Source organism: Haliotis cracherodii, unplaced genomic scaffold (genome assembly GCF_022045235.1).
Source record: "Haliotis cracherodii isolate W230 unplaced genomic scaffold, xgHalCrac1.p SCAF_10, whole genome shotgun sequence".
Lineage (NCBI taxonomy): Eukaryota > Metazoa > Mollusca > Gastropoda > Lepetellida > Haliotidae > Haliotis > Haliotis cracherodii.
In genome coordinates, this window is record NW_027266265.1 from 55326149 (window position 1) to 55338503 (window position 12355).

Sequence of the window (12355 nt, forward strand, 5' to 3'; positions counted from 1 at the left end):
AACGTCAATGATGTCAAGGTCAGAGTATGGCCACAACTGTGATGAAGACAAGTTTGGTTTAGTGACAATTCATGTTTTAAGCTTTGCCTTGTGGATGGTAAACGTGTTTACAGGTGTTTCGGGGAACATTACGTATGAAACTGCAAGCAGTAAGTGGACAGATTTGGTGGCGGTAGTGTAAAGATGTGGGCAACCATCTCCTACACTGGTAGAACAGACTTGGTGCAAGTTCTGGGAAATTAACGGCATGATGTTAAATGGATGAGATTCTTCCGCCACATGTCCTTCCCATAATGCAACAAGCAAAGGTCATTTTCAACAAGACAACATCCGACCTCGGGGAATCACAACATCCAGGTCCTGCCATGGCCCTCCAGGTCTCCAGACTTAAGCCAATGAACATTTATAGGATGCACAGGATCAATGACTGCGAGCACGTCAGCATTAACCACAGAACCTAAGACAGCACTGCAGGCAGAGTTGGTGAATATTCCCCAAGCCACAATTCAGGATCTGATTGCTTCCATGGGATGACGATGCCAGTCAGTTTTGGACTCTAATGGTGAACATACAAGGAATTGAGAACAGATGACCTTCACCCTGGGTCAATGGCAATGATGTGTGCCAGTATTGAACAATCGATTACCATCTGTTGGTAACAGACATCTGTTCCACTTTATTTCCATGACACATAATATACATCTAAAATCACTTTTGCATTTTCTTCTTAGCAGCGTACATGTCAAGGCCATCTATCTGCCATATCATATGACCTTGATATTTCTTTATTCATTTCGGACTGTAGGCTATCGGCCCATTTTACATTTAGATAGTCACGTCCACAATGGACAATAACAGGCTTCTCATATTCATGGCATGGAATATATATGAGAGGTTTTTCATGACTTGAGCATGGCATGATGACAACAGTATGTTAAATTTATGTAATGTAAGATGGACATTATATTTTCCCGGAATATATTTGTTTCTAAGATTGTTATATGTTTTACAAATTGACAAAAAATGGTATTCAGTTTTCGATAAGACCCATGTTACAAAGTCTTTGGTCTCTTGGGACATTATGATATCTCCCCACTTCAATATAGAGTGTATGAGAACTACAACGATAGCGGGAAAGCGCAGTACGACATTTATCAATATTGATATTTAGAAGATACAGTTCAGCACAAAAAAATAATTTAAATAAAGAATAGGTATGCATTTTCGGACTACTAGCAATATCTGAATGCCATTCTTGTTAATGTATATATTTAAATCGTGATACAAATTCAAAAAGAAATGGTTTTGGATAAAAAACGGATTCGTTTTCCCAAACATAGCCGAAACCAAATTAATATAAGGCATTTGTAACCTTAGATACCCAATTAATCTTGCCATTTACAGCTTCTTTATTCAACAGATAACAGCTCTTTCTTGGGTAACGACTATCAGGTAATGTGACTATCAGGTTACTATAGCAACCACTATAATACAACACTTATATGCTGAAATGTACAAAGGATATCGACCGCACTCGTCTTTTACAACATGATCGGGTGTCGAAGACTTAGCGCCTAAAAATTGTTTGCATGATAATAAATGGATATGTTCTATTTCTTTGTATTTATTAAAGCCCCAAATTTCAGCCCCATATAACAATATTGGTGCTACTTTGGTATTAAATATCTTGAAAAACACTATATTATCAAACGGTAATACATTCCTGATTGATTTTAAAATACAAAACAATACTTTTTTGGCCTGAAGTGCAGCATTGCATACATGGTTAGACCAATTTACAGTTTTCGAGAATGATACACCCAAATATTTATAAGAAGAAATCTAATCTAATCTAACATCTCAATAATACCATTTTTCAGTTTTAGACAACATTCCTCCCTTACTGAATACCTTTACTTTAAATAATAAAGTCAAGATTGGACAAAGTATATCCTAGCATATTTAAACATTTCAGTTATTAATTTATCTGCACCAGCAGGCTGAGCTGATTTACCATATTTTTAAACACAGCGGAAGGATGGTGACAGCTTAAGTGCATGTTCATGTTGGTTGTACTACTAGGCCTCAAAGTTGCGACTAAAATGGTAGACTGAGCGACCTAAATTTCTGTTTGTCTACTGTCTAAAGCTCAGAAGTGAAGTGAAATTGGGTTTAACATCACATCCAAGATTATTGAACGTGTCTTGCGACGTTTGTGTGTGTGTGTGCGTGCGCGCGCGCGTGTGTGTGTGTGTGCTAGTCCGGACTAATGCCGATTTGTTGTGCTAGCTCACCGAAATACCATGCTGCATTTTTCCATGAATACCCCACTCAGACACAGTACACTGACTCTAAGACGACCAGTCCTTGTGTTAACCCCTTTATGCCGAGTGCCAGACAGGGTAACATCAAGTACCATCTTTCAGCATCTTTTAACGCGGCCAGGGATCGAACCCCCGGACCTTCCTCTCTCCCACTAGACCATGGAGGCGGTCCCAAAACTCAGAGGAAGCCAAATGACTACCTCAAAAAATATCTTGTGGTGACATTTGGTGCTATACATCTGTAGACACAAAAATAAATAACAGCTGATATTTGAAAACATGTCGGCTAATAATTGTACTAGCAAATAATTCCTTCTTAAGTTGACAATAAACCAAAATACATAAACATAAATGTAATTAGTATTTTATTTTGGCACACGATGCTCATTTGATAAGCAAGGATATACCTATATAATCTGGTAACATAAATTGTGCAGCATTTGGTTTCAAATGTTAATTTTAGTGCAGCAGAACAGAAGGGGTATACTATTGCCTTGTGACTACAGTGGAATCTGTCCAATTCGGACTCGGGTTGGGACTGGTAAAAAAGTCTGGTTTACGGCAAGATCTGGATTACACAGAGTACAAAATGTTGGACTTACCATTTGCTGCAATAAGCGCCCATGTCGCTTTCAAAATTAGAAATCGTGAGCTCTTATTAGAGTATTATTTTGGTGAAAATAAGGGTCAAAGATCGTAAATTTAGCGGTTTATGCTGACAGCCTGAAATGTTTAGATACGACAGATATCTTATTTCCAGAATTTAATTGCCCATAATATAACAAACGAGTGCGTATTATACACGAATAAATAAGTCATGTGCACATTGGTCAATCGGAAGGGGTGCTAATTGGGATTGTTCACCATCCAATATATTAGCAAATATCGTTGTGGGCGCTTATTAGAGCGAGGCGTTTATTACGTCGAATACGGTAAGCCAAAAGATATATATCTGAGATAGTCTGCTTACTGATGCCATACTTCCCGATCAGGACAGGGAATTAATCTAATTAAGCAGGTGAGTAAACTAGCCTGACGTGACTCAACCCAGAAAGTATGAGAATATGTACTTTACCAAAAAAGTGTTATCCCAAATATAACATTTGTTATAAAATATTATAGCTAAAATGGATAGACTTATCATAAAAAGGCCCGCATGTTAACAGAAATGAGCGGGCCACTGTAACTTGATAATGCCCTCATATTACTTGACGACGGGCCATTATCACGCCCGTTGTTAGGTGATGTCATAGGATAGGGATAGGTGATGTAACGTTCAATAGTGACGTCATCTGGTTTGTTCTATGACGTTTCCATATTTGTAAAAGTGGGTCAGTGACATTCGTGTTGATTGCAGTAAATGTTTCAAAATCGACATTGTTGTTTCTTTTCATTTGATAACAAATTCCATCCATTTTAGCTATAATAACGGTAACGCTATTTTTCAGGGCATTATCATTTGCAGAAGCCCTCGGTCTTTTCAACTGCCCTCCTTTGTTGGGCAGTTAATGGAAGACCTCGGACTTCTGCAAATGATAATGCCCTGAAAAATAGCGTTACCCTTATAATGTTTTCATTATGACAGTTCATTGTCAAGTTATCAGGGTTACTTATGCCTGACAATGACCTGTGGACTGTATGTTGTTTATCAAAGGTTATTTATTTGTATTGTTGTGAACCAAATAACTTACATTTTAGCAGGGGCAGATGCAATATCTTTAATTTAAATAGTTGTAAACTAGTGTGTAATATTATAATAGGTCAACAGACGTCCGGTTTTTTTTAATGTGATTAGTTGCATGTAAGTACAGTCACGTGCGGTTATCTATGTCACATGCGGCAGGTTTGACCAGAGGGCCGGTCATCCGTCAGGTTCGTCTCCCTTTTCCCGCGTATGTCATTCCTCCCCGAGAACCCAACACCACCCGTCTGCAGAACCCCACCCCACCCCACTGGGCCACACCCTCACGCTCCCTCCTACAACACCCCACGCATGTGATATACATAACCAGCAGCAATAGGCCTGACCCCAACCCCACCCCACCCCCAACTCACCCAAACTGAGCAGGAAGCAAGTAACATACTTAACTTTGAAGTTTATCTACAGTTGAACGCGTGTTGAACATGTTGAACACAAACTCAACACATGCATTGGTTAGATAAAAGTACAACGAATGACAAAAAGGAACAGGGTGACATATAAATACTATCAGTACGCTAAAAAATCGTCCGATGTCCCGTGAACCATGACCTGACCTCGTCAAGTAATCAGCTGGAAATGCAGATCTCGACTGACCTAAAGCCGAACCTCGACACGTGAAGCAGTTCATGTATGCTTACCATATTTCACATGCGACTTGGCAAATTGTTGACTCCTAATTATGTTTCTTCCCAGACTCGCCATCTTGCAGTTTCGACCGATCAGCTGCTGAGTTTGTTGTGGCTAACGGGAACGGTTGGTTCAATCCGCCTACAGCTGCCTTTACCCTTGGATGACAAGGACGCTCATTGGACAGGGTTGTCGTGGTGGCGAATCAGAGGCATTTGTCCTTGTGACGTGACCGTGTTGAGAAATCAGTGAATAATTGTATACTTATCGTTTTCTTTGACCCACATTTGTTGCAATATCTTTAAATTGTGTCACTTTCTGATAATCTAATGGATTCTGGACTGGATGCATGCGTAACACACACACACACACACACACATATATATATATATATATATATATATATATATATATATATATATATATATATATATATCATGATAACATAAATCCCTTCAGAAACACGTTAATAATAATAATAATTTTGATCCTTATTATTATCATTAGTGAGAGAAAACTGGCATCAAGCTGTGACATTGCGTGTAAAATATTATTTAAACTGCTTCATACCAAACTCACTCACTCACTCACAATGCCTTTTCTGTCTGTTTTGAAGAACTAATAGAAAATTAGAAACGGTTCACATTAATCTATAATACTGCAAAAAATGGCGATGTCGCTTAATAGCGATCTTGGGCTATTGCAGCGCCTTACGTTATGATATAAAAATTAAAACAATTCTGATGTCTTTGAAAAGTTACTTAAATACAGCAACAAAACCATTTCCATAATCATAACAATTTTCTACTAAATGCAGAGACCCTTTTTATATCTTTAGCAGGTTTTCCATTTACATCGACCACAACGGCAATTCTACATGCAAAGTTACGCCCCCTAGACGTGCCAGGATCCGTTTCTCGTTAGATCGAGTTCTACATGTATACTGGCGTGTCAGCGTCACACACAGATCGCTTATTCACAGATCCCCGTCACATCAGTGGCATATTGCAGAGTGCGGCGGTAAACAACTGACAAACAGAACTACAAAACATCGAAATGCCATATCAAAATAGTCTCCAACAGAAATATCTGACGACAAACGTTATCTCACATTTTATGTGCACACAGAATTTCCTATCAATGGACAGAACCGTATTGAGAACACCACGAAGATAATCTCACTCCGGCTCAGTCACGAGAGTTCTGCATCAGAGAGGGGGCACGGGTGGCCCTGTCGTCTAAGGCGCCGCAATTAGCAGTGCAGAGTTGCGTCCCTTAGGCACGCCAGAAACCTGTGATTGAAGGTTCGAATCCTGATTCACCCCGATTATGTTTCTAGGCTTGTCAGCACCATACCCGTGCTCGTGGGTTTCACCGAAGTGGTAAACGTCTGAGACCTGCACCACTTCGGGCTTTCCTCCCACATTAAGCTGACTCGCCGTGATATAACTGGAATACTGTTATAAGCGGCGTTAAAATCCAGCTCACTCACTCACTATATCAGAGAGGTTAACTGATACTTTAATGCGTGCGTTTGATTTTTTTTATTCCGATGAATCTATTAAGGCGTGCAGTCTTCGTGCACCGTGTTACTTGGGGCAGAGCGAGAAGCGGAGGCATTTTGTTATCAGATTCTATACCACGCAGATATTGTATAGCTGCAAGCAGAGACCATATAACAGAGCTACTATATGGTCTCTGTTGCAAGTTACGCAGCTTAGTCACATTCAATAGTTGTGCAAAACCGTGTGATATTCATCTGGCCTGTTTGAGAGTGTGTGTGAGTGTGAGAGAGTTAGTGTGTGTGTGTGTGTGTGTGTGTGTGAGAGAGAGAGAGAGAGAGAGAGAGAGAGAGAGAGAGAGAGAGATAGATAGAGTGTGTGTGTGTGTGTGTGTGTGATTGTGGAAATTAGATGGTCAGTATAAAGCCTTATTATACACGTGTGTAGAATGTACGTAATCAGTCTCACACAGTTCGGCACGACAAACAAACATTACTGTCGCTGGTTCTGCCAACGCTGTAATTGAGGGAACTGAGGCGGTGAGGATGAGGTATAAAAGGATTATTACCTGTAAAAATATATAAACGACATCAACATGAATAGATGAGTCGAGGAAGAAAGAATGTCTCCCCTCGGCTATGGCGTGACATAAAAATCTAATATAATTAGGTTGGATAGCAAGGCACAATATAATATTCAAACGCTGTTACTTTATATGCTATAAATGTAGCAATACATGTTTTGGGCGGCACACATTTGGTGTGACGTCACCACATTATATATAAAGTAACATTTTTATGATCTTTTATCATATATATATATGATAATGGGGCCTTTACACAGGATGACATCCCATATGCGACCATGACATTTGCCAGGTCGTCGTTGGAGGCTCAAAGTAGGCAGAATGGTTGCCGAGGTCGTTCCAAGGTGGTACACGGGAGGTTCAGACATCGCGATGGACGCCATGGTCGCCGTGAATTTTTGAACATGTTCAAAACAGTCGCACAAAGGTCGCCGAGGAGGTTGGTTGCTGAAAGGTGGCTCAAAGGAGGCAGAAGGGAGGCACAAGCATTGCAGTTGTTGCAGAATGAAGGCACAGTGGTCGCCCAATGGTAGAAGATGCGTTCTGCTGCAAATGTATTCCGTTAATCTGGGCGATGCTTCTGCCTCCCTTGTGCCTACGATGACTGATGCAACCGCCGTGCCTCCATTCGGCGACCACGGTGACTCTTGAGACACCATGGCAAAGCTTCTGCCTCTTTTCTGCCTCCTTTGAGCTACATGTAGTGCCTCCCCAGCCTGCCTATAAATGGAGGGCATGTATCTGCAGTGTTTCATTGTGGTTGCAGACGCTGAACAACTCGAGCAGTTACTGCTGAACAACTGCTGGAGCAGTTACACAGAAACATGATTTTCTAGGTTTAGGCGACCATTGAGCGTCCTGGCCAGTTTTTGATGCTCAAAGGTGGCACAAAGGTCGCAGCCCCGTGTAAAGGGGGCTTAAACAAATGGAACTTAACCAGATCTTTCACTCACAATCTTACTTACAGGATGAATTGATGAGTCGAGGAAGGAAGAATGTCTTCCCTCGACAATGGCGTGACATAAAAGTGGCAATTGAAAGTGTCCACGTCACATCCCTGGTATCTGCACGAGATACTCCTGGTAAGACAACAAGGAGTAAGATTGATTGAGAGATGAAGCGTCCGTAAAATGAAACAGAGACAACTCTAGGCAACTAACCCTAAATATATCCGGCGACACCCCCCCCCCCCCCCCCCCCCCCCCTTGAGAAATGTTGTGGGACATTTAAATGCGCTGAAGCATCTAAACAGAGAAAAGTGAAACCGTTACACAACTACTTACACACATTATCAGCCCACAACGTTGAAAGTTAACAACACAACTACACAAAAACCTCAAACGATTCTGAGATACCAGCAGCCGGTGATGTGTCCTCAGAAAGGAAAACATCAGAGGAAACAGATGGTTTGGCAAGAATACTGTAGTCAGTTACCCAATCGCCATTTCTGAGCCAAAACGGAGGAGCTCTGTTACGGGTAGGCCTCCCCATATCAGAGTTCCGTTCTGACACATGATCAGTGGAGTCTGCAACTACATCCTCGTCACGAGCAGACGCTGTACCGGGCTCCTCTTCCGCTGAATCAGATGACTGTTCAGGAGGGCTGGAAGTATAGTGTGTTGGAGAACTGTTAGATGATGGTCCAGGAGACGTGTCAGCAGGAAATGAGTCTTCAAGCTCAATCACAGTTCCTACTGTTTCCATGGATTCCTCTCTATTAGCTTCAGTTATTTCTCATTGGATCCAGTAACCTGAGACACTGGTGGACTAATCGGATCTGGTAACAATACAAAAACTTCCTTGGCATTTTCATCTTCTGACTCCATGAGTTCTAGGTATTCTTTCACCTTCAAGGATATAGATTTCTTCGTTCCTGCCTTTCTTTCATTGTTTTTCTGATGTCCAAACACTGGTTCCGCTGGTATTAACACAATTGGCAGGTGTAGTTCCAATGAAGTGTCTTCTTTGGTCATTTGCCATCTTCCTGTTGCAGGGTGAATACTGGGATGCCCTGATTTGGTTGGTTTACAACTTGGAACACATCCCATCCCCACTTATCAGCAAACTTGTGTGTCCCAGTAAGTTCAGTATGTTTCTCAATTTGTTGATATATTCAGTAGTGGTAGTGTGGTCATCACCAATCTCCTTGACTCCAAGGAAAGCATCAACAGGCGGGCATGGATGTCGACCAAACATAAGGTAGAAAGGTGAGTATCCTGTACTCTCATGCTTTGTGGCATTGTAGGCGTGAACCAGTGGAGAAACATAAGTCTTCCAGTCAGTTTAGTTTTCTGATCTTCTTCAAGGGTTCCCAACATGTTCAGAAGACTCTTGTTGAATCTCTCACACATTCCGTTTCTTTGGGGATGATACGGTGTGGTTCGAGTCTTCCGAATTCCTGTCAATTGACATAACTCCTTGATGATATTGCCAACAAAGTTTCTACCTTGGTTGCTGTGAAGTATGCCTGAGATCGATAGTGCACAAGGAAATTATCAAAGAGAACTCTTGCTGTTGACTTGGCGGGTTGATTCTTGGTTGGTATGGCAATGGCATATTTTGTAAAATGATCTGCAATCACAAGAATGTTCCCAAATCCTCCTTTTGATTCCTCCAATTGCAAGTAGTCCATGCACACTAGTTCCATTGGTTGGGTTGTCTGAATGTTGACTAGCTCAGCTGATTTCCTTGTTACAGGTGATTTTCGTCTGATGCAGTTTCCACATTTACGAATGTGTCTCTCTAAATCTTCGTTCATGCCAGTCAGGAGGACCTGTTTCAAATTAAGTTGAGAGTGTGATCTCTGCCTTGATGTCCTGAGTTATCGTGGATGGCCTTGAGAACTGTTTCCTTGTGTATGATTGGTAACACAATTTGATGTACAACTCCATCTGAACTATTGACACTTCGAAAGAGAGAACTCCTTTGTTTAGAAGAAACTTGTCCCATTCCAGAAGGAGTTTCCTGACGGATTGATCTTCAAGAGAATGTTGACGTGCTTTGGGCTTCTGTCCTAGGTTCAAAAGTGATATCAGCCGAGCAAGTGTTTTATCCAGCGATTGTTTTTTTTTCCAGTTGTGTTCTTTCGAGGCTAAAGGCAGGGATGGTTCCTCTGGAGTGCCTGGAGTACCTGGTGAACTTGACAGATGGCCTTGATACTTGGAACATCCAATTTGGTTAAATCTCCTGTATGATTATGCCGTCTGGACAATCCATCTGCATCTTGGTTCTTGTTTCCCTGGCGATAAATGATCTTGAAATCATATGCTGAAAGTGCTGCTAGCCAGCGATGTCCAGTGGCATCACGTTAAGCAGTTGTGAGGACAAATGTCAAAGGATTATTATCCGTCTTCACTTCAAACTTGTTTCCATAGAGATATTCGTGGAACTTGTCAGTTACTGCCCACTTGAGCGCCAGGAATTCCAGTTTGTGAGCTGGGTAATTCTTCTCACTCTTCTGTAGAGCTCTACTGGCATAGGCTATAACCCTCAAACGTCCTTCTGATAATGAACTGCTCCAAGTCCAGCTGCCCTTGCACCTGTGTGTACCACAAAAGGCAGGGAATAATCAGCATAGGCGAGTATCGGTGGTTGAGTTAAATGATTGATGAGAGTATCACATGCTGCTTGCTGTTCTCCTGACCAGATCCAATTGTTTTTCTCTTTTGTAGGTCGCCTGCTCTTCTTCTTTGGTTGTCCTATGAGCAAATCATTGAGTGGCTTAGTGATCTTGGCAAAATCCTTCACAAATCGCCTGTAGTACCCAGTAAATCCTAAGAATTTGCAAACATCTCCGGTATTTCGTGGTACTGGCCAGGTCTTCAGAGCACTAATCTTCTTTGGATCAGTCTCGATTCTATTAACAGACACAATGTGACCAAGATACTTCACCCTTTCTCTGAAAAGCTGACATTTAGATGGATTTAGCGTTAGTCTGTTATTTCTGAGTCTTTGAAATACTGCCGTCAAATGTGCTTGAGAAGATGATGATGTCATCAAGGTAGATGAGACATTCTCTAAGATTTAAATCTCCCATGTATTTCTCCATCAGCCTTTGAAATGTTGCTGGATCGATGGTTAGGCCGAATGGCATTCTATTACATTTGTAATAGTGTAAATCGTTTCAATACTTTTATTTAACATTTCATTTATCTGAATACCTAACTGGTTCAATATGTTTCCAAGTCCACCGAAATTCTATGCCCTTTGTCTGTTTTATATATTCAGTAACCATTCGGCGTATCCCCTCTTATCATAAGCCCCTCCGGGCAGGACCCTTAATCTCCTGCGCTATCTATAAATTTCAATTAACACCTCCTAACAATTAACACCTCCCAACGTCGCCGGAGCTTATGTATATAAATACACGTGGGACAATGACCTTGCCACGCGTTACGTAATACCTCGCTCTACAAAACCGGACTGACATGGTCAGTCAGGGAGACAGCCTAGAGAACAGCCAGAAGGTAAGTGACAGAACGGTTCTCCCACCCGGGAAGATTGGCCACTCGGTCCCGGTGTGCGTTCTGTCACGTTATTATCAACATGTACCATTTCGATTTATTCCAAACCATCAACAATAAACATGGCTGCTGTCGTCTTAAACTTCACCCCTGAGTTTTGTCTTCCGTCATCACCCTGAGCTACCATCCGAGGGCCGAAACATACGCCCTTGGACAGATGATGGAGAATAATCCGGGTAACGTGAGTTTGCTGTGACTCACGCACGATCCCCCTACCCTAACTCGTAGCAAAGTAAATGGTAGTTCAGAGGTGATGGGAGACAAAAGCAGCGTCAAGCCAGTCGCCATCGTGACGGGAAAACGGAGAAACGACAGACAGTAGCCCAGCCAACCCGATCGATAGTCAGCAACAGACAGCAGCCCAGCCAACCCGATCGATAGTCAGCAACAGACAGCAGCCCAGCCAACCCGATCGTCAGCAACAGACAGCAGCCCAGCCTACCCGAACGTCAGCAACAACGACATCAAGACAATATTCAAGTAGCCAGCTACCGACACCCAAGATCAAGTCGACCATCATCAAGATTCTTCAGCACGTGCCTACCGATATATGTGTGTGTGTGTGTGACAATATATTTGAACCTTCGTTCCAACTCTAAATGAGTACTGTGCTAAAACGTATTCTCACGGACATTCTTGTTCATGTAAGGTATGTTATGTAATCAAGTCATTATTGTTTCGTTGTCTTAAAATTTTTGTCATGTTTTTCGATAATGAGTATGTATTGCAATCTATGTATTGTTATCAGAGGTACATCCTTATCAGATTAAGTTTTTGAAATCGGCTAGGCTCTTACTCTATTCATGTCCTACACCCTACGCTTATAGCATTTAGTGCAGATCAACGATATCTGCGGGTTCCGAGTCGTCCCATACAAATCAGACTCCCGGTTTCAAGGATTTTTCTTTTAATTTGTGGCCCTATAACCATTACTATAGACAATAGCTTTCAAAAAGTTATCCAATACCCTACAATTTCCTGCTTATATATCTTCATTTATTCCTTTTTGAGTATGTAAGCACTGAAATTATTTGTACTCTTTGTGAAAACTGATAAAATCGATGTAGTAGCAGCGTTTGTAGAAGTATAAT

The 12355-nt window shown here is 41.6% G+C and overlaps 1 protein-coding gene across 1 annotated transcript in view; it reads right to left on the minus strand.

Annotated features, from left to right (window-relative positions):
• The window catches only part of LOC139454539 (alanine--glyoxylate aminotransferase 2, mitochondrial-like), a 35046-nt gene extending 30226 nt beyond the window's left edge, over positions 1 to 4820 (minus strand). The window contains exon 1 of the mRNA XM_071236321.1: positions 4665 to 4820. Within this exon, the coding sequence (XP_071092422.1) occupies positions 4665 to 4728 (64 nt within the window). The 5' untranslated portion in view covers positions 4729 to 4820. The remainder of the gene's footprint in view (positions 1 to 4664) is intronic.
• Positions 4821 to 12355: the final 7535 nt, after the last annotated feature.